General features: G+C 40.8%; 1 protein-coding gene and 2 long non-coding RNA genes across 4 annotated transcripts in view; 2 read left to right on the top strand and 1 right to left on the bottom strand.

Annotated features, from left to right (window-relative positions):
- Positions 1 to 1886: 1886 nt before the first annotated feature.
- Positions 1887 to 11717, bottom strand: LOC138178148 (uncharacterized). Its single transcript, XR_011172614.1, has 7 exons — positions 11253 to 11717; positions 11023 to 11180; positions 9827 to 9976; positions 8835 to 9100; positions 5836 to 6412; positions 2724 to 2846; positions 1887 to 2645 (listed from the first exon to the last, which is right to left on the bottom strand). It is a non-coding gene; the product is annotated as an uncharacterized LOC138178148 (long non-coding RNA).
- Positions 11718 to 11862: 145 nt separating this feature from the next.
- LOC138178147 (uncharacterized) lies at positions 11863 to 14021 on the top strand. 2 transcript variants are annotated; one of them, XR_011172613.1, is made up of 4 exons: positions 11863 to 11877; positions 12410 to 12655; positions 12847 to 12983; positions 13646 to 14021. It is a non-coding gene; the product is annotated as an uncharacterized LOC138178147 (long non-coding RNA). The 2 variants fall into 2 exon arrangements; XR_011172612.1 differs by lacking the exon at positions 11863 to 11877 and having other exon boundaries at positions 12009 to 12655.
- A 2353-nt stretch (positions 14022 to 16374) lies between these two features.
- LOC138178287 (protein-L-histidine N-pros-methyltransferase) overlaps positions 16375 to 27120 on the top strand; it is a 41027-nt gene continuing 30281 nt past the window's right edge. Inside the window, exon 1 of the mRNA XM_069109975.1 lies at positions 16375 to 17021. Coding sequence (XP_068966076.1) covers positions 16830 to 17021 — 192 coding nt within the window. The 5' untranslated portion in view covers positions 16375 to 16829. The remainder of the gene's footprint in view (positions 17022 to 27120) is intronic.

Genomic DNA, 27120 nt, shown 5'->3' with positions numbered 1-27120 from the left:
GCCGGTTACGTTCTTTTGCCTATAATCCCTGAAACACCCTGTATTTCCGTTTCTCGGTTGTTCAGCGATTATCGATGGATATTTAGGATGAAAATAGGGATTTAAACGAAATACGCGTTTCGCTGGCAAAATGCGGCGACGAAAAATTAAACGAACGTACAATCAAAACGAAGAGCAAGGCCGCAGGCGACGAATCACCGTGGCGCCGAGATTCGGGCATATTAAATCATAGCGTAACATCCTTAAAAGAGGTGTATCGCAGCGTTCGATTTATTTTCGTAATCCATCGATTCCGCCACGCCGTTCGATAGCCGTATTCTCTGCTGGCTGTAATCATCCCACTAAGCGGACTATCATTAGGGGCAACATTCGCGTGTAGCAGACGTTGTAATAAGAGCACCGAATCATCCCGCTGACCATTTAAACACGTTTCCCGCGTTCCAGTCATCGTGCGCGCGTGCACATTCCGTGAAGCGGAGAGAAAGAAAAAGATCAACGTGTAATATTTAAATCGTTGCACGATACGGAAATACCGTTTCGAGATGAGTAGCTCTAATACCTGAGTCGCCCGAAGCCAATACCGATCAAAGTTTGACCAGAGAAACTACTTGGAATCCCTTGTTGATGCAACTAAAGTTTGAGCGAAGGAGCTACTTCAAACGTTCTGTATTAATACGAGTTAACCGTCATAATATGCCGTAACACAAAATTTCATTCGTAAAAATTTCTACCACGAACTTGCGATACGACCGACGTCACAGTTTAGTTGGAAAACGATGTAAAATCTACTTTGTAAAAGTTTCGCGAAAATATTTAGAAGAAAAGTAACGTGGATTAAAGCGTAACTGGATAAACTAGTTGTACAGAGTCCTCCGTATTACAAGATAAACGCTATGATATAGAATCGAATTTCGAAAAATTTCGTCTAAATACTTAGAACAGGATGCACGTGACAAATTTTGTATCGTCGCGCGGACGATTTCGAACCAGCACGAGGCATCGCCAAGGACGGTCGATGGGCCGATAGATTTTATTACGACCGCCACGTCCAGTCGTATCTCCCGCGGCAGAAAATTCTTTTATAGCGCTTTTTCCGCGAGATAGGAAACCGGATACGATTAATCCGAGCCCGCCGGGCCTCGATGATATTATGGCTGATAATTGGTCGTTCAGGTATCTCTGGAACACGCGAGAGAAAGAAAGAAAGAGATGGACAAAGGAGAGAATGGAGAGGCAAAGGATGGACACGGAGGCGGCGGGGTGGTTAACCAGCGAGATAACACGGCGCAACTCGGCCTCGACCAACCCATAACTAAGCTACGCCTTATTTAAGGCATTATAAGGGCCCTAATTAATACAATGTAGGGGTAGGCGAGATTTTTTTACGAGGCCGCGAGGTTTTATCGCCAATTAAGCCACGGTGCGCTACGGAGCCGGCTGCGGAATGTAAGTAGAGAGAACTGGAGAGAGGCTCCAGGCCGAAAGCGGGATGAGGAAGAGGAGGGAAAATTAAAAAAGAAAGAAGGGACAGGAAGATCGTATGGCTAAATGTTTCCCTATAACGCTGTGAAACGATCGAAAGGTATTTAAGCGATACTTTCAGTGGCTTCGTATCGACGTTTTACGCTCTTTCCTCGAATTCGTTTATAGTAGCGCTTGTAATTATTCGAATGATTCAGATATTACAATATAATATCAAGATGTATAGGCAGAAGTAACGATTATTTCTAAAATAAACAAACTTAAAGAATAATTTCAGAGAAGATCAAAATAGAAAGGTATCTGTTAATTTAAAAAGCTCGCAGCTTAAACTTTGGAATTAATATTTTCATTCTACAATTAGATATTTACAAATTTCATTTCAAATATACAGCGAGTAATATTTCCAAAAATTTAACGAACGATCGACGTTAAACGAAATTAATGTTGTAATTCAAGAACAAAAAATTCTAGCTAAGCGTGATATTAAAATTAACGAACGCTTACTCGTCGTACAAAAGGAAGAAGAAAATATAAGACGTTTCAGATATTTTCAGAAATATTTTAAATGAATCGCCGACTGAAAACTTCGAAGACAACCTGGCCTCGGAGGAAGCAATGTTCTCGACGGTAATACTCGAAAAAGAAACATCCGTTGGAATTTAATCCACTTTCCGTTGCATTTCCCGCACCAGCTTCGGTTCTAATCGAAGGCTCGCCGATTCTATCGTGGAATTGATTTCCTTCTCATCTGAATATAATTTTCCCCGGACGATCACGGCCGCCGAGGATAATGACGGAGTTACGCCGTAACACCTCCGAGGCATCTCTCTCCCTTTCTTTTTCTTCTTTTATATACATACATAACGTATATGCATTGTGCTCTGCACAGAGAATGTTCAAGCGTACCGTAAACCAGAATTGTACACCATACACGCCATAGAATTGGCCTGTGTTTATATTAGTGTTCGTACACTCGTATACTGGAACAATAAACTATCATGCTCGACCGACTACTCGAGGTGAGCCTCGAAATTTGACAGACATGACTGTAACGAATTGTAAGATATGCCGCGCTGTTACAATCGAAAGAGATTCAGTGGACAGTTTGTAACATTGCAATTTGCTGCGTGTCGTTAAGACATGTAGTCCATACCTATTCGATCCTAAAATAAAATAAAAAAATGGTTTTGTAGTATAGAGTCAATTTAAAACAAGCAAAATATATGACTTATTACTCGTACCTTTCTTTCTCTACCTTCGCGTGCGTTGTAGAAAAGCTACAAAATCTTGACTCTCACCATCCAAGTCTTCTTCGCTCTTAACACGTTCGTTGCTATCATCGAACCATTATCGATGTACAACAGCTATAAAAAAAAAACAAAAAGAATCTCTTACCCATCGTATTACTCCCTAGCGATCATCGTAAGAAAGTTTCAAAATTCGACTCTCTAAAGCCTTCTTTACCCTTGACCGACAAAGAGGATAAAGAATCAGTTAACGATGCAACAAATTTTGAAATTATTCTACTACGAGAAACGAGAAATAGACTTATCGCGTTCTCTCGTAGCATTACTCGCGTACATACGATCGTCGTGAGAAAGCTTCAGAGACCTAACCACCGAACACTTCTCCACCCTGAAACAACAAAGTGGCATCTCGCGGCGCGTAACCCTTGCCGTTCGTCCCCACTGTCCATCGTAATCGACGTTTCGGATTCTTTACGGAACAACGGACCGTTCTACCAAGATTTATCGGCCGTTCGATCGTATTTCATTACTCGGCTGACCCTCATTGTCCGGCGTGCGCGACATATTTCCATCGGGCTGTAAACGGTCGAAGGAGCCGCGCGGCGACCGCACATTTCGTTCGGTTAGCCTCGTGGCTAATTCCCGAACGTCCAGCCGTGGACGAAGTGCATAAATAACCGGGCAATCGTGGGTGACGAGTTTTCGCGTCGCGTACGACGAGCTTAAATCTCCCCGGGGCCCAAAGTGACGCCTCGTAATGCGGGGTTTGCTCCGTTCGAACGACGACACAAGCGCATCGACGTTACGGTCCCGCATTGGCAGGCGTTTGAAATACACTCGGCTGAATTATGAACCGTAAAAACAAGTATAGCGGCCGGAACGAAACTCCGTAGGGCTTTAACCCGACTGGTAACCGTAGGCCGTAGGTAACCGTATTCACCCTCGCCAAGGGTTATTACCGTGCGTGACTCGGTGTGGTCTGCGGTCCAAACACCTCGCCAGGATGCCTTCTGCAACGTAGAATAACAGAAAGAGAGGTGAACACGGTTAGGAAATGGGAAAGAGAGAGAATAGAACGAGGTGAACACGAGCGTAGACGAAAGAAGAAACGGAATGTGTGGTGGACGACGGAACCACCTCTGGTCGCGAATTCGAGTGGCAAGCGCGCCTCGTTAACAGCTCGTCTCGTTTCGAATACGAATGGGATACCGCCAGTAATTTCTTCAGGGTTAGTCTTCTTTATGTAAGCGAGCATTGTTCTCTTCGTGAGAGGATTTTCGGCTTAGATGTTGAGTCATGCGTGTGGTAAAGATGGAACGTTTGGAATAACGTTATTTCATCCCTTATGGCATACATTTTTTTTACGGTTCAGCGATTGAAACTTGCTCGATAACTCAACAAATAAAATTAATAAGTTACGAGCTGTACCGCGTTTATTCGTTTCTGCGAGGAATCACCTGTGTAGGAATAACAATATCTACTAGTTTCCAACCAAGCCTCGCATTTCCACCTTCAAGAATATATCTCCACGTCTAAAAATTAATAGTTCTTAACAATCGCCAATAAATGAATCGATAAACCTTAAACCATCCAAGCAATTCTTACGCCTATCGAAACACCCATTCTGCCATTTTGTTCACTCAAAATCAATAAACATCTGCCGTTACAAAAATCCCTTCAGAACGCTATAAACAACACGACGTAACGATACATCCATTAAAGATCTCAGTGGACACACGATCCCCGAGGTGCCTTAGAATCGAAACACAATGAAAACAGGAATGACCACCTGGTAACGAGACAAAGAGAGGCGTAAAAAAAAAAGGAAGAAAAAGGCGAAAAGACTCGAAGGTTAAGTACCAATCGAAATAGCCTTACGCGCGTCGTTCGAGGAAGGTTGGAGGCGGCAAGGGCATCGGCTGTTCAAGGATTGGAACGCGAACCGTGTCAAGTATCCTTCGACGTGGAGGTGTGGTGACCAGAAGAAACGAAAGGCACCGGGTCTCGAGAATGAAGAAGAAGAAAAGGAGATGGACATTAGCGTAATGACGTCCAGAGTGAGGCGTAATGACACCAGGGTCATCGAGCGATACTGCTGTGGATCATACGGCGAGGTCGTGATGGCGAGGTCGTTCCCTCCACCTGAACCACCTCGAACGCCACCACCATCACCACCACCACCACGCTCTTTCTCTCTCTAGCTTCCTCTCTCCCTCTCCTCTCCTGCTTATTCTTCCTCCACCACCTCCTCCTCCTACTTCTACCTGACTCCTACAGCTCCTCTTTTCCTCCTCGTATTCGCAAATGCGCCCGCGGAATGAGCCGGCTCGGCCCCGACTTGCCCGCCAATAATAATTCTTACCGGATTCAATTTGAATAATGCCGCGTGCGGTTTCCATCGGCATGCCCGAGCACGCCTTATTATCTCACGTACCAACTCGCCTACTCGATATCCATCGATGGTAGGTATATCCCCCTCCTCGCCCCAGCCACCATTATATTTTTCCCCTCTACATCCACCGACACAGAGAGGATCTTTTCCCTCGATCCTCTTCCATCTCGGATCGCTCTTTCGTTTCTTCTTCGTCCCTTCCTCGTCCCTTCCTCGTCCCTTCTTCTTCCTTCTTCCCCTCTCGGCCCCATTCCGCTAGTTCGCGCGAGTACCTTGCCGATGGTTACAATTCTAGGATTTATCTCTCCTTTATCCTTTCATTCCTGTCTCTTGGTTAATGTCGTCGCGCTCTTTTCTGCCCCCTTCGCCGCGGCCTCAACGCCGTGTTGCTCTCGCCTCGTTTTATAGAAATCCGCCAGGAAAAGGAGTACGTTTGAAATACACGGTGGCTCGATCCAAGTATCGAAGGATAAGAGAAGAGAAGGAAAGAGAAGAAGGAAATAAGGGGCGAAAGATCGCGGAGGTATAAAGTGTTTATACTCCGGAATCGCCCTGCTGGAATCGATTTCCAGTCGATCCCCGAGTCTGACCCTTTCCAACAACGATCGATACATATGTACGTCTATCCTCGAAGATTAATGCGATATTGCGCCAACTTTCGTCACGTGGAATTACAATCCCCATCCCCTTCTAGCAAATTAACCCATACTTTACCGTCCTCGTTTTTTCCTTCTTCGTTTCAGCTACCGATCTCCCTACTTGTTTTATCAAAATTACTCGCGCCTCTTCAAACCTCCAGCAATTTCTACTTGTTCTCTCTGTTTCTTCCGATGTTTCTCGGTCTCGCTCTTCCGTCTATCTGCTTCGTTCTCGCGCTTTCGATCTTCTTCGTACGAGAAGATACATCGGAACCGCGTTAGAGATCCTCGCCACGAAAATTCCCAGGCCATCGGTAGTACTCTTCCTCGTATATGCCATATCGAAGACGGTATGTGCGCCGTCACGGTCCACGGAATAGTCTGTTTTCCTCTTTCTTTCGCCAGTCTGTTCCATCTTGTCGAAGAAATCAACTATACCAACCAAGTGACGACAGATCCTCTTCCCGAGCTCCGACTTTCGACTGACACGTTCAAAGAGTCGATTCACTTATTGTCACGCGTTCTCTTGCCCGTGACTTCGAGTCACGGTTGCCTCTTCTTTGGTCTCGTCAGCTTCACGCCATTTGCAAATTCGTGACACACGTTCCGACCAACGTCTGACTTAACGAGCCTTGTTCTAAGATAATTTGCGCCTGAAATAAGCAATGGATATGGAAATTACGGCGACAGGTTGTTACCCTCGTGTAGTTTTTCATCGTTCAATCAGAAAATTGACAGTGAAGTAAGATGAATTCAATTTTGATTGCGGTTTTGTTTCTTCCGAGTATTTTAAACGGAGATTAATGCCAAATATCGTCTTGTTGAATCACGTTCAATTTGCAATAACAGAAATACAAACATCACATCGTACGATATTGATTTCAAGACAAATGTCAAAAATAAAAAAATGGAACGGTGAAATACCGTCGACTCACACGGTTGATATCTAGTACTGTTATTCGATAGAACGACAGACAGATATATGTAGAACAAAGTTACAGTGAAAAGCATTATTTAATAAAATTGGTTGGCAAAAATTGGATCTAAAAATATTCATTGACTGCCGACACACATTTTAAAAAAAATAGATAAAATGTAAAATAAATGTCGAAAAGTATTGCCCGATATTTTCTTTCTTAAAGTCGCTGCAACTAATTTATTGCTATTTCGACAATGAACAGCTGAAAGCAACGTTACAACATTTTTCATACCGTGGTTAGAGTTTCGTGCTCTAACTTCGTAGACTGCCGTCCCTTTTCTCGCTCGTCGACATAATGTCCTTTCAACCCCCTTTTAAAACCCCTAAGCAGTAACAGTTACAATGTGATAGGGAGCTCTCTAGCCTCATCGACTTCGACATTTCAGTCAGAGAGAAAACTGTACGTGACTGCCATTACCAAGGAACCATCTTCGTCAAAATGCTTCGCGTTTACTTTTAAAGTTGCTTTTTTTGATAAAAAAAATACACGTTGTAGATTACTCCTTAAGTATGTGATAAAATTGTTAACAATATCGTAATTATCATTATTATCTTGACATTTATATTATAACTCTGAATCTATAAATATCTTGCTACCGATTCTAAGGTTGAATCCATTTTACAAAATTAGTAACATCAACGAATATATCGTATCCCTGATCTGAACATTCGGGAAAGTCAAACGATGCGCGCTAATAAACTATATTTATTAGGAGATTCGCAGGATGACAATCTGATGGACGCCAATCGCACAGTTATCGATTACCTGTCGCCAGAATCAAATAGGAGATTGAGCGGACTTGTGGTTTGAAAGAAAAACCACTGTAGCATATGTGTCCCGTAGGGGTGCTTTTTATCGGAACCATTATAAAGGTTTTCAGAAAGTTTTCGACAGCCTACCCCAGCAACATCCACCGCCTGAGAAATACATTGAATGTAGGGTTGCCACAACTAAACCGTTTGCTTAAATCTACGAACAAAATACTTAAAATCTATCGGTTACACGTTAAATAAAGAAATGAAAATAACGCTTAATAAAATGTTTATTTATCGTCGACTATGTTACGTGATAAGATCTATATTGAATTGTTTAATTTTGAATTTTTTAATTAAGAAAGTGCGACTAATAGGCGTAAATACAACGTTGGAAAGCTTTTCTTTCGTGCTTTCACTGACTTTTGAAATAGTCAGATTCCAAAGGCAAATCTTAACGACGTTTAATCATTAATAACGCGACTTCTTTCATGCTATTACTCATCGCACAAGCCTATAATCAAAATACAAACGCCCAACAAACATCCCAGCGAACCTAATGTCCAAATTAAACAAAATCTGTTTATCATTACGATGTTCTCGGTGTCATCTGCTCGAGGGACATAAATACAAGCTGCGGGGATGACTCGGCTGCGCGCATCCGCCGCCTCTCTCAATCTAAAGCTCGTCGGGGGAAATTAAAACGGCCCGCAATCATTCAACAAAATGCCTCTACCTGGTTTTATTGGTCGAAAAAGCGGGATCTACGTGGAGAAAGGGAAATAAAGGGAGAAAAGAAAGAGAGAGTTGCTCGTCCGGAGCTCTGCTCCTTTCGCTGTTTGGCTGTTTGCGATTCAATACGACAGAAACATCGGGCCCTGGCGAGTCGCCGAAAGGAAAAAGACAAAACGAGCCGACATCGGGGGCCGCAGCAGGCTCCACCGCGAGGTAAATCGAGAAGCTGCGCCGCTAGCTGCGAGTCGAGGAGCCGTCCGGGTGCGGACGACCAAGAGGACTCATGATTCAGTTAGGAGGTTTGAGGTTTGAGGTCTGGCCGTCATTATGTCGCCTGCCGCCGTAGCTGGCGGCTTGTCTGACGAAGAACGCCGAGGTGGCGGCGGTGAAGGAGAATGGAGAGGCAGAAGGAGGTGGGGAAGACCTGTGGTAGCGGATCAAGAAGGTGGAGAACGAAGCAACAGCGGCTGAAAGAACAAGAGAAGAAGGAGGAGGAGGTGGAGGTAAACCGAGGAGGGAAGAGGACAAAAACGAGGCATTAGCGCTACCCGTGCTACCGTGTGTTCCATGGTCTGGCTGACCGCCCGCTGATGCCCATTTCTACTTACCAAATTAGCATTATTACCCGGCACGGACGCAAAAATGCAATCAATGTGTATATCCGTCGGTACGTATGTAGAATCGAAAAAAGAAGGTGCCGACCCCCGTCGGACGTCGATGTACCCGCCGCGAACCAGTGTTAACGACCCTGATCCTCACCGTCCCCGAAGACGTACGAGTGTACCTGCGCTCGGGCATCGGTTAGCACCTTCGATGCTTTATACGCGCCACGATTCCCAAAACTTCTTTTTCCCAGGTTTGCTGATTGAACGGCCTGAAAAACAGGATTACCTTAAGATTGGCCATGTCTCGTGTAGAGTACCAGCCACGCACCAAATAAATCTCGAAAACTCGATCGTTATGAAGGGGCGGGAACGTTTTACGTATTACGACTACGTAAGTAAGAGAAAAAAAGATAGAAGGGAAACTTGAGTGATTCTACACGAAGACTACAGATGAAGAAGACGATAAGACACATTTTCTGTTTTTCACGGGCAAGCAGTTCTTGCAGCAAAATTTTGGTTTACTACCTATTTACAAGATTCCCTTTATATTTCATTTTGAAGCTAAATAAGTTTGTACATCGCGAAAAGATGATATAAACAATAAAAGATTCTAACGAGAATTTACAAAAAAAAAAGTATTTGTGACCATCATTTTTCTATATGTTTCAATTCATACAGTTGGTCTTTTAAAAGACTCGGTGAGGAAAGAGAAATGCCTTGCTCGCTTGAGGGATGAACTGACGAGCAGTGTTTAAAAAACGCGATTAGGCGCGATTTATAACGGTTGTTGATGCCCAACGAAATTTTAAAGAACTTTTCCATGAGATACGTTTTCGAAAAATTATGCAGCGCCACTTCAGAGAAATCGACGTACATCGGCTACGCGGCTGAGTTTTCGAGCTACCTCATCCGCTCGTTTAATATGCATACTACCCGAATTTTATGTGTATCAGTCAAGTCTCGCTTTTTAGCTAATTATTTACATCAGGACACACCTCGTCGATTTTAATAACCTTGACATATGTTGCCATTCGCTGCCGTTCGGCCTTAGTTTCCGAGAAATTCATATAAACCTTCAATTAAATTCAGTTTCCATTACATCTTATTCTGGCATCTCAGGTGGCCACATTTTTATACAGCCCAACCTAAATTTAATTGATTGATGTTAATCATCTTTAATATAAATAAAAAAAGATAAATAAATAGTTTGTAGCTTGGGTTAGATTGATATCGCTAGCATGACTCAATTTTTATTTCATTCAATCTAGTAAACGTATCGTAAATTTGATTACTATTTTATTTATTATTATTTATGTATTGTATATCTTAGCATTTTGTTTAGTTCTTTGGTGTTCCTAATTATCTAAACTTTGATGAAAGTCTGATTCGAACAAACGCTAATGTTCCTTTGACTACATAATTAAATCTTAAACTGTTCAAAAAGGTATTAAATTCAAAACTTAATTCTAACCTATTCATACGTTATCTAATTCTTTTTCTCGTTGGTCCAACTTTAAGGATAAATACACTGAAGAATAATTCCAAATTATTAAACCAGGTATCGATACGACAAACCAAAACGCGTGATTAAACGATACTTCGATACCGCGATCGAAGTTAAGAGGCATAATCCGGTGAATTCTCACGCCCCTCTAATTTGTCGTGTGTATAACCTCTGAAACGCCTAGTTTGGCTTCCAAATCGAGCATCGCGCCCACCTCGTCATGTTTTTACGAGAGAACTTTAAAATTTATCGTGCAATTCACCTTCCATCTACGCTCGAGAAACGTACGTTCACGTGGAGCGTAATCACTTTAATCTTCCGCTAATGAGAGTACCCGCGACCCATAAGCAACGAGATTCCATAATTTTTCAACGACGCCTGGCGCTCCTCTGTCGGTCGAGCAAACAACACGAACTCATAAAATGGCGTTCTCGCGCGAGAAGAAGTTCGATTCGGTTCTTCTAGATGCACGCACAGCACGCACACGCACACATGAGCACACGTACGCGTGTCGCGCCACGTGTATGCATGTATGACATGAGCAGCGGAGAAGGCTCGACTTTGGAAGCCTCAGGGCATGTAGACGTATAGGCTCCCCGTGTTACGCATCGTGCCGCACACGGGGCATACATCACTCCACGTGTGAACCCTCACCACCACTAGCAACATCAGCGCCGGCGACCTCACCTTTTAGATAGCTGTTCGTTCCGTGTTGCTGCTGCCGTTGGTTTCTCGGTGTGCCTGCACCGCGGTGTGTTGGTAATTATTATTACGAGGGATAAGAAGAACGAGCCGGGAGAGAGAAACAGCAGGGATCGGTGCGTGGATCTCCTTTCGGTGTTCCCCTGTAATCAGACAGCCGGACCTGACTGCTAGGTAGGAGGGGCAAGATGAAACACAGAGAAAGAGAAACTTACGGAAGACGTATTAGTGTCGTTTCTGATTTAAGCTGCTGCACAGACCGACTTAATTGTTTCTAACTGATCTTTTCCCCACAAGGGAAACTACTGACAATTTGTCGTTAGATTAAGGTTAGGTGGATGTTTCTGTACGATCGGCAATATCGGGTCGACGAACTTTTGCGTATAATTGACGTTTGAGGCGCCGCCTGTTCGGTGGACGAACAAACCAATGACCGACGAAAAGCATAGTCCTTTAAAATTTAAAACATCGATCAGTAAGTCGAAATTGGAAGGGAAAGTTGGTTTCATAAATTAGAAGATAATCATAATAACGTAGCGATGATTTATAAGCGAAGTAGCAACTTTTTATTCGTCGGATAATTGAAACTCGGCAACGCCGGCCGACAAGTCGCGTATGCGTGAAATAAGAAAGCCGCAGCGCCGCGCGCAGGAAATGTACACTCTCGGTTCGGTGCGGGTTAACATCGAATTATCGTTCCGGCAATTATCGTTAGCTGGGTGTAATTAAATTATTTCTCGAAGCCTGCGAGGAATTTAACCCGTTTTACCGCTTTTAGAATATCGCCCGATAGCACGATTGTACACACACAAACCACGGGTTTCAGCTACGTAATTACAGGTACGATAATTCATCGACGCGCGCACACGCATGCGACCTGTTCATCCGCGTCCGTGTCTACGTACGAGTTTCGTTAATAACGGTTTGCACCTCTGCCGAGGCTAATTAACGTTTCCCACTCCCTGTACCGCTAATTACGCGTTCTTAAAAAAATGTCCTTATTATCTTAAACACCGGCTTTCGGTAAAATCTGGATTTGTCGATCGACGAGAACGGCGCAATAAAACCACACAGAGACCGATCGCCTGCGTTTTCTCTTCGAGCCAAACGATAAATTTTCAACGTAGAACGAGAACTTCGGAAACACGGCTGGGGGGCACGTTTCGCGCTGCTTTGTCCTTTCGACTCCTCTCAGCCTCCCTCAACCACTTTCCTTTCTATTTCTCTTCTCTTTCCAACTTACTGGATCTCTCTGTGCGTCCATCCTTCTCTCGTTTCGGCCTCTTTCTAACCTCCTTCCCTACAAATTTACAATGCCCTCGCTTGTAATAAGCGGTTGCGCGCTTCGTTCACGATTATGAGCTCACTTCAGGTACCGTGAGGACTTATCGAGTTAAGGCCCTTCCAACCGTGGAACACCAAACAACGTCTTCTCTCCCTTGAACGATACCCCCTCGGTGGAAAACGAATTTTCACTTACACTTACATTGGCGATTCACGATTCACGCGTAAAGTGTGTAAAATAATATAGAACGTTTTCTTGAAGATTTGAAGGCCCCTTCACGATGAAAGGAAAATAATATAGTAAAAGCTTAATGCGTTTCGTACTGAGAGAAAGGTAAGCAATTTAGCACTTTACATTTAAGGAAAGAGGTTATATTAGAATATTTAATCACGTAGTCTTAGAGACATATAATATACAATTTTAGAAAACATATAAATGTGTGCAAATATTTAGTTTTATGAAGAAAGGAAATGAAAATTGATTCGTCCGACTTCTTTATTATGCAATTGTTTTTCACTTTTTAGGTTCATAAAGTTTCTCATTGAAAGAGAAGGAGAGACAAATAAATCAAGTTGAAGATTTTGCAAAGAAACCACTTTTTTCTAGAGAGACAGATTTATGGCGATGTAAAACAGATGGCATTCTAATTATGTAAAATGAGGTACGTTGATACATTAAGCGGTAAGTTGCAATTAAGAGTTTTAAGTAAAAATAATTGCACGAAAATAATAAATAATGATACCTTGTACCTTTTAAGTATAATTAATTATAAGAATACTCTCTTGCATTATTGCAAATGAATTTCACGTGACATTAATTAATAATTATAAATAACAATAAAAAGTGATAATTTGTATCAATTATAGAAATAACAGATATGATCATATTATATTATAGAGTAAATATTACCTACGTGAAAATTAGTGTGTCTTACATTGTTTTAAAACGAATTATTTTATACATGTAAGCTATTAGTATTCTTACCTTGACATTTTCAACTGGTGCTTTCAGCAGTTACCCCGTTCACATAAACGTTTTAAATCACTTTCTCATGAATAAAGGATTTTAGTTTAATCGTTTCTGATTTATAGTTAACTTAATGTCGTCCAACCGCGTTCACTTAAAAAAATAATAGAATACTTCAATAACATTGTTTAAATAATTTTGAAATTTCGAATTTATGAATAAAACGAAAAGATCAAGGTTTCATATACTTAAAAATAACTTATGAAGTTTTATTCGCATATGCTATAGAACGGTACTAAAAATTAAAACCAGAAAAGTATGATGCAATATTTGATAAGGAACTAATTGCCGTTTCAGATTGCGGTAGCGAAAGTTATGTAAATTTCCGTACAAACGCGTGACATTTGGAACATTTACGGAAACTTGTCTACGAGGAACTTAATCTAGTCAGCTGTGAACTGCTAATTATTAGCTATCGTGTCGATATCCATACACAGGCTATTAATCTTTCTTAATTACTCGACGAGAGATAAATTTCAGTGATATCTTAATACTAGATCAATATTTAAAAACGTTCACTTTTTCTAAACGACAAAACTCTCCATTTCTGCCTGAAAATACTTTTTTTTCTTTAGAATTTAATGCTGTAAATATTATAAACAGATGGTTAATAGAAAAAAATATACATTTCTAATCATTTTTTTAGAATATAGGGAATTTTTTGGTAATATTACAGAATTATAGTAAGATTTATTGAACCTTGTTCCTGTATTGTTAAATTAAAGTATAACAAACAAATTTTTTTCATATAAACTGTGCTGTGAAACTCTGTTCTTTCTTTTTACTCATCAAATATAAGTGAGTAAGCACGATCACTGTCGTGTACATCGTCTTCCTTGGGTAAAAAAAAAATAGAATACAATATCGTTACACTAATGTCCAGCTCCTTAAGTACCTGACGTATGTGAAACTTCTGAATAGCCGGAGGGAAGATTAGGGATTCGAATCGGTGGAATGTACCACGGGACGGTGGCACGGCGTGCTTTGTAAGGGAGACACGTGCACCACATGTTTAAGCTTTAAGTGACGGTCACAGTCCAAACATGTCGCGGACAAGTTAGAGCTCACACAACTCACCGCGGCAGCATCCTTCTTTAACCTTCCGCGATTCAACGCGCTTCGGAATCTAATAAACCACTTGAAAAAAAGATCGTAAAATTAAGTACAGTATTGTACACGAGACGAATAGTTTTATGAGAATGTTGCGATTTTGCTGTACAACTCGAGAACTTTCATTATCTTACATTTTTTGCTCACATAATGATATCGTATTGTCAGTTGTTTAAGAGATTAAGATTATTTAGTAAATGAGATAATACCCTTAAGTATTCGTACTAAATATATCGCACGTGAAGTTTATCACAATACATCAGCTTTATTAAAATTTTTAATTGGATTAATGGATTATTAATTTCGAACTGGTAGTCTTGTATCTTTTTCTTAAGCTTTGAATTTATATGTTATATAACTAATGGTTTACAGATCATTTAAACAAGTATATGTATATCTTTAAAATTATATTTGACGCATACAGTTTTCATTCTGTCATTTTACTTCCACTTCGACTTTTCCTATCTTATGTATTTAAAATGCATTAATATTTAATCTCAGTATTTTTATTACATTTAGTAATAAACTAAAAATCATGGTCATCATAGGTGCAAAAAAAGGAAAATATTTCATATAAAATATATATATATATATCATACGAAACGCATACACATCATTTTGCGTGATGTAATCGCAATACGAAAAAAGAAATGATAACCCCAAGAGAGGGTGTCACAGTGTCAGCTACGGTGAAAAATTTGCCAATTAAAAAAATCTCATTTCTCCCAGTAACGAGGGGCGGCGTGCAATTAATGTCAGCGGCGAAAATGATTTATGGGGTGAGGTGGGAGAGATGCAGGTTGTAGGCGAGAGGCTAGCTTATCATAAATTAATGAATTATCAGTACTCGATATGGGGAGCATAAGGGAGGAAGAAACGTTCGCGCGCGCGCGCGCGCAGTACGTCAATATGGTATTTGAAATATTCATCGATGCACTCCGGTGTACAAGAAATTTTCTCTAAGGCGTATTTATATCACGTAAAACTTTTATGTATGACGGTAAAATTCTTTGGGGTGAGAACACCGATGAAAAACATAGCGTCAAGACGTGTGCTTACAGTAGTTATAAATGGGAGGACCCATCAGCAGTTGTTGAGAAACGCCATCAACGTCATCGTCTATAGTACTCGTTAAAAATTGATAAATAATTCAATTTTATGTAACCATAGATCGTGCAACTTCTAATATTTTTAATTAATTGCTAAAATGACAAGAATATCAATTATAAAATAACTAAAGTGATATTAGAATACATGATCACCAGTGAAATACATTTGTATGTATATGTGTATGTTTATGACTCACAATGCGAACTGGTATGTTTATGTCCACTGTCAAGAACTACGTCGATGTTCCGCGATTCTCCTCGACGCGTTCTTTAACCTCTATTCATTTCACTGTCTTTTTCTCGTATACGTCCTTTTCTTCCTCGCCTTCACGCTTGCATACTTTCTTGTTCTCAATCACTATTCTTTCGCTACCTTTGTCTCATACTTCAACAAAGAGATCGTGCATTCTCTTTTCCACTTAGAATCTATTAAGTCTATTAAGAACCGCATTGAAATGAGATTCAAATCAAGGTTAGGTGTGAATTAAACCGTGCGACTTAAAGGAGTGGAATTTAATTGCGAAGACATTGTGCAGTCGTTAATGTTCTCGTCACCTAAATCTTTTTAATCAGTGTGCTTATCAGTATTTTTTAATAAGTATCATTTGCTATTGTTAGTACTATATTATGCTATAGCTATACTTCAGTCTGTATTGTACCATATAAATAAAGAAAGCATATATAATCATTTAAATAGTAAGTAATTGTCGTTAATAACAGTATAAAAATATAAAATTTTCCAAGGACTTTCAGAAATCAATTATAACGAAGATTAGTTACGAACAATAGTCTCGTAACAGTCGTATAATTGTCGCAATGGTTTGTTTATTTCCGCAGATTTATCGACGTATTATCAAGCACCATTCGTGAAACTCAAGTCTTCTTAACGAATCATTTCAATCGAGAATTGTTATTTTACTTGCGAAACTATTGAAATCGTTTTGGCTTTATATTATATAAATGAAAGATAAATACACGTGTCGAATATCATATTTGGCCGGAAAATCGTCGATGGTTTAAACGTCATTCCGCGTTCCTACATCGTCGACTGTAGCTGCTTACGGGAAACGTAATTCGCTAATCAACCTGTAGTCGTCGCCACCATCGCCAACATGGCCACGTGCTAGACGTGTTTACGTGAACTGCGTCATCTTTCGTATTTTTCTTGTTCATATACCAAAGTGATTACAGTGTTGGGTATGGGGTATGGTTATATGATGCGCGTGTGGTGACTAGCAGTCATTAACGTGCTGCTCGTGGGCATGGCGGGTGCGGACGTGTCTGTACCACGGTGCACCTGCAACGTCAAGGATTTGACTACCTGTTCCGCTGTCAATCAGGATTCACCCACGAGTAGAGCCGTAAGAAGTTATAGGCCACATGGGAGCCTCGCCAGGTTACTTTATGATAAACAGAAGGCGGATGAACAGCTCGAAGCGTACGACAAAACCCAGGTAAATATTAACGTAAATAGGTTACATTTCCTATTCAATCCCTTGCATACATATCTGTACCCAACCCGCGCGTACTCCGTTCTTCGTATCGCCGCCTGAGGTCACGTCAGTGGCCTCAGGACCGTAGATACGTTATAGTGCGTCCAGCTAAAATAACACAACTACATTACATTTTTATTTAACCGATTTTCTAAACATTACTACACTGTTATATTAATTTTACAATGGATTCATTTTCAATGTATATAGATGTATACGTATATATACATATATGTGTGTATTTCAACGTTGTAAGGGAAATTCATGTTATCGCTTCATGTAACAAATTTGGCCGTTTCAAATTCGATACAGGTTTGATCGTGCTATATTGAAAAGTAAGATTTGTTTAGTGGGTCAGATAAGATAGCAAAATTTGGAATGCAACTGATTCGAACGTTTATTTTCGTATTATTTGATGGATAACTAGAGATATGTTCGGTGTCGAGCTTAGTCGCGTTTAATTAAAATAACGTCGAGGAGAAATTTCTTTTTCCGTGAATGAAGGATCTCTTGAATCTGGTCTTAGTAAATTCCGAGTGGCGCACGGGCCAGCAGGGTAATTGGGTTGTCGGGGGAGGAAGTAGCCACTAAGGCGAAAGCAAGGGGGAGAGAGCGAGGAGAGCAGTAATAATTAGTACAATTACCGCACAAGGCCAACCACTGACTGCCCTCTCATTCCGCGAACGACGCTACTCAAGAGTCAAGAGCATGCTCAGTAATTACAGGATAATTACGTTCTCGATATTCCTGAAACATCTTCAAATGCCAGTTCCGAACACCGTCCAGAGCGTCTTGCCTCGCTCTATTTATAATTATATCTTTATGGTTGCCTTCAATTCAACTCCTCGAAGTCACGAGCGATCATGCCGAGACCGTTGATCGCGTTGAATCTATGAAAACGATCACAAGACAAAAGTCTGCCAACTTGGAAGCTACTAACAGCGCTAGTTGCTAGTTACACAACTTCAAACGTTCAATCTATTAATATCGACAACAGCGTGCGATGGTTCGCGTTTCGATTCGTCGTTACTCATGCTACGTGATTACAAGGAACGTTGAAAATAATGGTGTAGTTCGGAAGGGACAGATATTTAATTTTACCATAAAGTAAGATTACAACGTAAAATTCGCTTTTGCGAGAAAAATTGAATTTGGAACTGCAAAAAACTAAGACGACGAAAACATAATATTCCTATGACCGATAGCGGTTGCTTTTGAAATATTTTGAAATTAGCAGTTACGTGTAACGTTTAATCTTCTGTTAGGTAATTTAACGAGACTGTGATAAACAATACTTATTTATAACAGATATATACTCGGTATTATCGTCAGTTCAATGATTGTATTTCTTATAGGAAAGGTATTCAATTTTTTGTAAAGTCAGTTAAATTTAAATGACGAGGTGTTGTTCAATTAATCGTTTGAATTCTTCAAAATTTCCGAACAGACACATATTTTATATAATCTAAGCCTGGAAGTAGAACGCAGAACTTAAATACACGTTCGATTCTTCCTACAAAATTGAGCAGATTTTTCCTTAGTATCGTTCCAAACGAATTTACAAATTTCACAGGAAAGCAACGTCTCGAAGAGTTTTCGCCTACCATTCTTCGCTTTGAACTTATTCTCAGCTTCGAACATGCCTTCGCGCAACGATCTCGAACGCGTCCTTTACATCTATATCGTTTCACACGCGGCCAGAAGGAAAACGAGAAAAAAAGAAACACACCTCTTTACGTTTTCCATTACGTAGCTAGCATAGGTTGGAAATCCGCAGAAAGTCGACTGGCGCGTCCGATCGCGTATTTATTCATCTAGCGGAAGAAAGAAGCTTTTATCGGTGTTTGCGAGAACCTTTCGCGTGCGACAGAGAGCAAATCGATTCGGAGGGCCGCTCGCTCGAGCAGGTGCTCGCAGGAAAAGGGAAGAATCCCATTCGATCGCGTGAAACGAGAAATTTGAAATTCGTGCGGAGGGACGCCCCCGCGAGATTTGCCTCAACCCCCTGCCGACCGAAATCGAGGCGAGACGTCGCTTCACCTTCTCTCTCTCTCTCTCTCTCTCTCTCGCTCTTTCTCTCTCTCTCGCGACCCTTTCCTCTCTCCTTGCGTAGCACTAGGTAGTTCTCTGTGCCTGCCATCGCCTAATATCCCTGAGCAGTCTGAAAACTTTACTCTCAGACCGAGTGGCGTGGATGTGTCGACCCGGTGGTGTTTTAAGGTTTTTAAAAGACTGGCGGCGCCGTTCGTTTCCTCGCGGATCCTCCTCTAAGGAAAGAGATGGAAAAATAGAGAGAAAGAGGGTCGCGTGGAACGCTGCTTTGAAATATTAAGTAACTGATGGATGAGGCTCCTGAGGGGAAGAAAGAGAAAACTCCTGCAACCGAGACAACTACCACCGAAAGACGTTTCCGTACACTTTTACACCCCGTAGCCTAAACAACGTGTCCCATTTCTTAGGAATTTTAACTCGTCCTCGGTGCTGTCGCCAACCAGTTCACGGCAGCTTGCGAAACACGCGTATCTCGAGCTCGCTCGTAATAATAACAGCAACGCTCGTGATAATAATGTTTATTACCTTCGTGAAGTGTGGCAAAGAGAAGTCCTGATTGCGAGCAACTTCGGCGAGGCTAATGACGATTCGCTTTGACCATGTTAAATAGAATTTCTCTGTTTGCTTGATGAGGCCCAACTGGTAACTACGAGACGCGATTTTAAGTTTAACCCCTTTACGGTGCGTTTGCGGTGCGTCGCGACGTCGTCACGAATATAAGTAGATCATTTGGTGTATTATGGATGAAATATTTAACGAATTACACGAATGAAATTGCATGGTCAAGTATGTCGTTCGTGGCCCAAGAGACTTTATAGTAGCTACTGTACAGGTATACGTATCTACTTATGCGGTATTATAGTTGCGTGAAAGTGAATTAAAAATCAAGAAATCTTGACAGATATTTCGTAATAATTTATATCGGAATTATGAATATGGATTTTGAAATTATTAAAAATTTTGGATCAGCGAAAGAGGTTGCGCTTACGCAACATAAGATGATACATCTGTTGCAAGAATGTAAATATTATGTACGATCTGAGAGGAAGATGTTATTTTTGAACGCAAAACACGAAGAGTATATTTTCCAAAGACTGTCTTTTTTTTCTTAAGGTTCGTGTTATAATGATATGTTTTGAAGTAGATGCTAATTTAAACGGAATTGTGTTATGGCGAGTTAAATATAACTATGACGTGTACCATAATGGTCAAGTATCCGAAGAACGATTGCTATTTACGTCCTTTACGTTATCAGCGAAACGTTACTTCACGAATATTAATTGCAAATGAATTTCAAATGATTTTTTAGAACGTAATATCGTATACGATACTACTGTAATTTAAAAAAGATACTCTTCGGGAATATTTGTCCGTCGTATTATTCACGATGGTTCGTCGCGTGCTACATTAAGAATTCTAACAGTAACTCGTCTCTTACGTCAAACTGTAATAATATTTTCTTGTCGTGACACGCAACGTAACAAAGTTTAAAGGCTAGATATCTCGGACAATTTTTAATACAAGAAGACGCTAGCGAAGAGTAATATTCGACTTCCAAGTGGATCGAAATATACGTGCTTATTACGTATATACAACAAAATCTAAACGTTTAATAAAATCATTTATTTAAGTTAATTAACCATCAACGAATACTACATTGTATCGTAGCCCGTGTTGCAATAGTTCGTCTCGATGTTATCTCTGACGAAATCGGACACCGTACAACAGACGAAAAAATCAAAACAAACACGAATGACAATTTACAAAACAAGTGGACGGTCGAGCGATTCGTCATCTCTATCCAAATAGCACAAAAAACCGCAAAGGACAAAAATAAATATACATAATGTATACGCGAGCGCGTATTCATAGCTTCGAAGCGTTCTTCGAGATAAATCTCACATACGATAAATACACACAGACCGGGCATATACGTACACACGTACATACTTAGCAGCGGAGAATAGCACGTGACACGCGTGGCTCAGACTAAATAACGACAATGTAAATAATATCGAGTCGCGATAGTTGTTACGCGACGCAGTAGCAGAGCGCAGTGCAACGAACGAATCTAGAGAGGAACGAAGACGAGTATACCGTGCGTTATCGTTCGCGTGAGATGGTATTGTTTCGAGAAAAGAACAACCAACGACGAATACGACTATCGTTCATGAACATAAAGCGAGATCTAGGATCTTTCGCGGCACTTTCACGGTGAAGAATCGCGAAAGATGTTGTCAGGACCGCGATAAATCCGTATGGTCGGTGGATCTTCGTTTATCAAGTCGTATAATCGCGGGCGTGCGTCGTGTGCGCGAGCATGCGTGCGCAGTGGATCCACCAGCCGAAAAACTGATTTCTGCAGCGTAGATCGACGCTCGATCGACCGAACAAGTCGTATTTATGTCTTTATTCGTACGCAGGATACCGGTTTCCACCGTGAACGCCGATCCATTCGGCAAAATTCTTGTTCGCCGTACACGATACGCTTTGTCGCCGAACTTCTTGCGCACGAGACGCGAGTTGCCGATGCGAGGGGGCCGGTGCCGCCGACCGATTTGAAAGTCGCGGGGCAAAAAAAGGCACGGTTCGAAGACGAGACTCGGTGAAACGAAGGATTTCATTAGGCCCGTCCCTCCCGGCTCTTTTGGTATTTCGCATTTTTGCTGATTTCTTCCGCGCCGGCTTTTCGTCGAGCATAGACCGTGAAAAAGCAACGAGCGATAAGGGACGTTAGCCTGGCATACTTTTCTTTTTTCGTTCTTACTAGAGATTTCTTTTGCATTTCCTACGCTTTGTAACAACGTCGGTGAATCTTTGGCTTTGACTCGAATCGCTGATTTTTGGCAATTAACGACGTACAAGGTTTGACTCGTAATCTCCAGCTACGCGTCGAGGTTAGGTTACTAAAACAATTGTATAAATTATTCGACGGCGAATGTACCTTTCTGTCAAGCAGTTTCCCGTTTTTTTTTTTTTTTTTTATCTAAACATCGTTATTAGAAGATTACAGAAGATTAGAAGATGCTCTTCGATCACTAAGAATCGTTAATGTATCGTATCGTGCCAATAAAAAGTTGCTGTTTGTAACTCTACGCACGTACGATAACTATCAGGCACTCGTTATTGCGCGTCGTTGGTGCCATTGCAAACAGGAATCAATTAGCAAAAAATATCATGTAAACCGGATCGGATCCTGTGTGATTCGGGATCTACCAACAGGCCCGCTTGTACCGCCTTCATCCTGGTCAATTCAAGTTTTATTAACACTTCGTAAGGTGTATCATTTCAACCACTTATGTCTCTGAAATTGTCGATCAGACACTTTACGTCTCACACGCAATAACAACAAGTTGCTATTACCTCGTGAAAGTAGATCAAAATCGACGTGATGGGTATATTTCGGATTCTGCTCGAGTATACCGAATGTGTCAACTAAGTGACGTTTAAATCAGTATTCGATCTGGTAATTTCGTAAAGTAACGATAGATTCCGAGAAATTTTTTCCGATTTTCCAGGGTCAACTTTGACGAATGCCTTTGACGACAAAAAGAATTGCACGCAACTTGTCTTTATCTAAACGTAATTTAATACATTAAATTGAATCGTAGGTAGATAAGAAATATCAAGTGAAACTTGGAATATATGTTTACTCGCGCGAATCCATAAAATAATAACGATCAGAATTTTATTTGCTCGTGAAGAAGGAACGTTACGATCGACCGTCGTTTTCTTCCTTTCTTTTAATTCGAAATTTGAAAATCACCTACAACTCGAAACCTCGATCGACGGTATCGAAACGAATAAACGAATGAAATCAAGTTTGAAGGATACGAATAGAAGGATGCATAACTTCCAGGTAACTTGACGTAGTAAAAGATCAAACAACCATAACTAATATCTGTTTTACTGTAAAGATAGAAAGACACAGGTATCTACTCGAGCACTCCTCCTTTACCTTTAAGGAGAATTCATTATTAACTTCGGTACTCGCTTATCTTTTTACTACCAGGAAAGTGTAATCCTCTCGATCACGGATAAAAGAAAAAATTCAATCTTTGCAACCTTTCGACACGCTAAAATCTGATTAGTCGCGATAATCATCTCGGTATCCGGAGAAACACCGTTTCGTTCTCAGGTTCGCATCTTTGAAACTATTAAACAACCACATGCGCGGTTCTACGTGCGACGATAGAGATTCTGCTCTAGCCAAGCCCGCGGGACCAAGATCAAGATCGAAAAGCAACATTTCGGATCCTCCTCTCGTTAGTGTGGCAGCTTCGACCGATAAACGTAGAGGAGATTCATCGCTACGAAGGCTCAGAGTGAAATAGTTGGTAATACGAAATAGTTGGTGAAACGAGATTGCCGCGCGCAAGGTGTTATCCTTCGCGACAAGCTAAATTAGCGAGTGTACGGAAGATTTTCGCGCGCACCGTATACTTATCGTGGCTTCGACAAAAGCATCGCGATATCGTTCCTCTCAAAGAACAAAGAAGTAAAGGAAACGAAAAGCAAGGGGGGCAGGGGGAAAAAAAGTTAAAAACCAAGAGAAAAAGAAGAACGAGTAAAATAAATATCAACGGCTTACGAACGGCTCGTGGATATCGCGGAGAAAAGGAAGAGATATTATGGATGTACGAGAGAATACGATAGTCCTTTCCGTACGTGAACACGGACCTATCGATGAACCGATGCAAGGGAAGAAGAAGAAGGCTGTCATAAAAGCCGTGGAAAACGTTGGAAAGCCTGTTGAAAAAAGGCCGAGAAAGGGGACGATGAGACGGTCGAGCCGCACACATCGTAATTTGCAAGTTATTTTACGCGGCTATACGGATCGGATAACGAAGCCGCGGGACGGACACAGATCGTTATCGGCTCGTTCTCGAAATATTCCTCTGGGGCACCACCGGTAAGTCGAGGAACGTACAGAGAGTAGATACGTAACCAGAGAGTGCTCTTCCAGCCGTTTCACGCATGATCGATCGCGTCTCGCGCCAACCAAAGGGACTCCAAACGATTATATCGGTTCCATTCGTGTGGGTATACGTACTTGCTTATACAGGGTGTTTCAGAAAGTTATGCCAAACTCGGAAAGTACGTACACAACGCTCGTGAAAAGAAGCGAATGAGCGTTCGGACGTTTGGTCCAAGTATCATTGGTCTTGGTGTCGTGAGACTTTCTCATCGGTGACATTATTATCCGCCGTATGTCGTACGTTTGAAACTTCATTAGCGGTATAAAGAGACGCGACTGTCGCGATAATATCGGTCAAATTTCAAATCTGAAAATGTACATTGTACGTAGTACCTATCTATAGGAAACGTTTGCTTGGTACGTACAAGACATATATATAGTAAAAAGTTAATACGCGTAGCGTTTGTACGAATAGCTGTCTTAAACGTATAAATTAAAATTCCTTTTATGGAGAGTCTTTGGTCGATATCGACGAATACCACGTGCTTCTAAAGTTTGGCATCAACTTTCTGGAACATCCTATACGTAGCTACGTATACGTCTGCACGATGCGCTGTCTGATAACGATCCGATTCATTTTGCATCATCGCGGATAGCGCTTACAAATAATTTCGAATCGACCATGTTCGAGAACGATCGTTCGCGAAATAGTTATAGCTGTTTCCTGAGCGGGAAGACTATGTCCAAGAAGATAGTTGATTGCGATTGGTTTAGCTACCAGTTCGGTCGTGGCTTCGGCGTTGGCTTAAAACGTTCCAAGATACGTACCTATTTATCCGAGAGTATTAGAAATTTATTTAGTCGGACTAGATGTCGACGAATAGATATTATTATTATTTAGTTTGTACTAGATTTTATTTGTAGTTGTAAATGTCTATTATATGATTATACATTTATTTTATGATTACACAGTTGCATAGTTAATTTATATATATTTCATAGAAATATATATACAGTGTGGTTGGTAACTGGTGGTACAAGCGGAAAGGGGGTGATTCTACGCGAAAAAAGAAGTCGAAAATATAGAATACAAATTTTTCGTTCGAGGCTTTGTTTTCGAGAAAATCGACTTTGAATTTTCGCTCGGTACGCGTGCATTTTATCGCGTCTCGTTATGACGGATCTCACTGTAGATCGTTGTCTCGATGGAAAAATTAAAAAAGAAATTTTTATTCTATATTTTCGACTTCTTTTTTCGCGTAGAATCACCCCCTTTTCGCTTGTACCACCAATTACCAACCACCCTGTATATGTACCTATATACGTGGAATTATATAAAATTGTACGCGGAGACAACAAGCGAATAACGCGATAAAAGTCATACTTTGTACTGGAATGTTGAAATACAACGATATTACGCACAAAGACACGAATAATCTTATACAGACATCTACACAGGCATGTGAACAGGACACTTACACAGGTCATACTCACTACTGTATAAAGAGTGGGGTTCAAAGGATTTAAGGGACCATGGATTTGGGGTTTAAGGGACCATGGGTCACTACGTACTGTCAGTCTGAGAGTAACTGGCCAACTGTCAACAAACCATAAATTCTTTGCCTGCACACTTTGTTAATTATACCATATCGCTCACTTATATTTTAAATACATTTGGTTCTGCAATTCTGTTTAATAAATAACACCTAATATTATTTCAACATAAACATTGCGTCTTCCAAAGATTATTTATCTTAACTTTAAGATTAACACGTTGACCGCCACGACACCCGTATTCGGGTGTCAGCAAAGTTTCTGGTCAGGCCACGTAACCCATATTCGGGTGTCGCTTATTTGACTATTTACGAAGAATCGTCGTAGGTGTTTGAAAAGATATTCCATAATAATAAATTGTCAATTAATAATTAATTGTAATAATAGTTGATATAATAATAAATAATAATTAATTGTAATAATAATTGTTATAAAATAAAAATACGAAAATGGTTTATTAAAAATATTATTTAGAATGTAAAACTTTAAAGCATTCTATACGTAGCTGAGGTTGGTCGGGACAATTTGGACAATAAGTTATTGTTTTCTTCAAATTCTTTTCTGCCTTTGTTCGGTCCATTCGACGTCTTTTATTCGCATAACATAGTTTGCATGCGCGTCCAATGCTTCTTCCGGAATCGTTTTTCCGAACGGCGATATTATGCCGACTCCGTCGAAGACAAGAATTTTTTGTATTTTCAGACAACCCTAATAATTTTGCAACTAATAATCGTCTAAATATTCTAATATTTATATTTTCCCTTGTTGCAATTTTGTAAACCGTCAAAGCGTTTACAACAGGAATTCCCAGAAGGAATTGAATGCCAAGTTTTCTGTACCCTCTGATTCCTTTTCTAATTGTGTTGGCATAAGAAACCATTTGGTCGGAATAATCCGTACCACACTTTCCTTCGTTATATTCAACAACAGCTAGTGGTTTTAATGTTGCGAACAAACGAAGCGAAAGATCATTCTTGAGACCACCGCTTGAGCGATTCGCATTACTAAAATATCGATGGGAGCACCTAGCAGAGAACGCTCGGTACTGCTGTACGCGTGGCCTGACGGAGATTTCTTTGAAAACACGCGTGGCAGTCAACGTGTTAAATTCTAACATGGAGAAATCGTAGAACTCAATATGCCATCGATTAACTTCCATGTTACCAAAGCTGTCTTTTTATTTGCTTTTAAAAATACCGTACACGTTTTATGTATTTTTGCTTCTTTAAATTTTTCCTAAATGCACGAACATTCGCAGCCTATTCACGAGATTAGCTTCGTTAGATCTTTGCAAAATTCCATAGGCTTATCGCTACGTCGTTACGTGGATACGAGACGGCACGCATAAAAGCATAAAGACAAGTAGTTCTTCGATTTATTTTCGCAAACGTACGAAAATTTTCGATGTAGAGTCGTCGTTATCGTAGATCGTGTCGGCAGCCTGGAGGATTTAGAAAACTCGAATTGCCTCTCTTCTCTCGCAAACGAACTGATATTCTAGGCGCGGCCAGCTTCGTTAGTCGATCGTCGATCTCG

This window comes from Bombus flavifrons, chromosome 3, assembly GCF_040668555.2.
Source record: "Bombus flavifrons isolate JBK064 chromosome 3, iyBomFlav1_principal, whole genome shotgun sequence".
NCBI lineage: Eukaryota > Metazoa > Arthropoda > Insecta > Hymenoptera > Apidae > Bombus > Bombus flavifrons.
The sequence above is the reverse complement of the archived record's forward strand: the minus strand, read 5'-3'. Positions and strand labels throughout refer to the sequence as shown.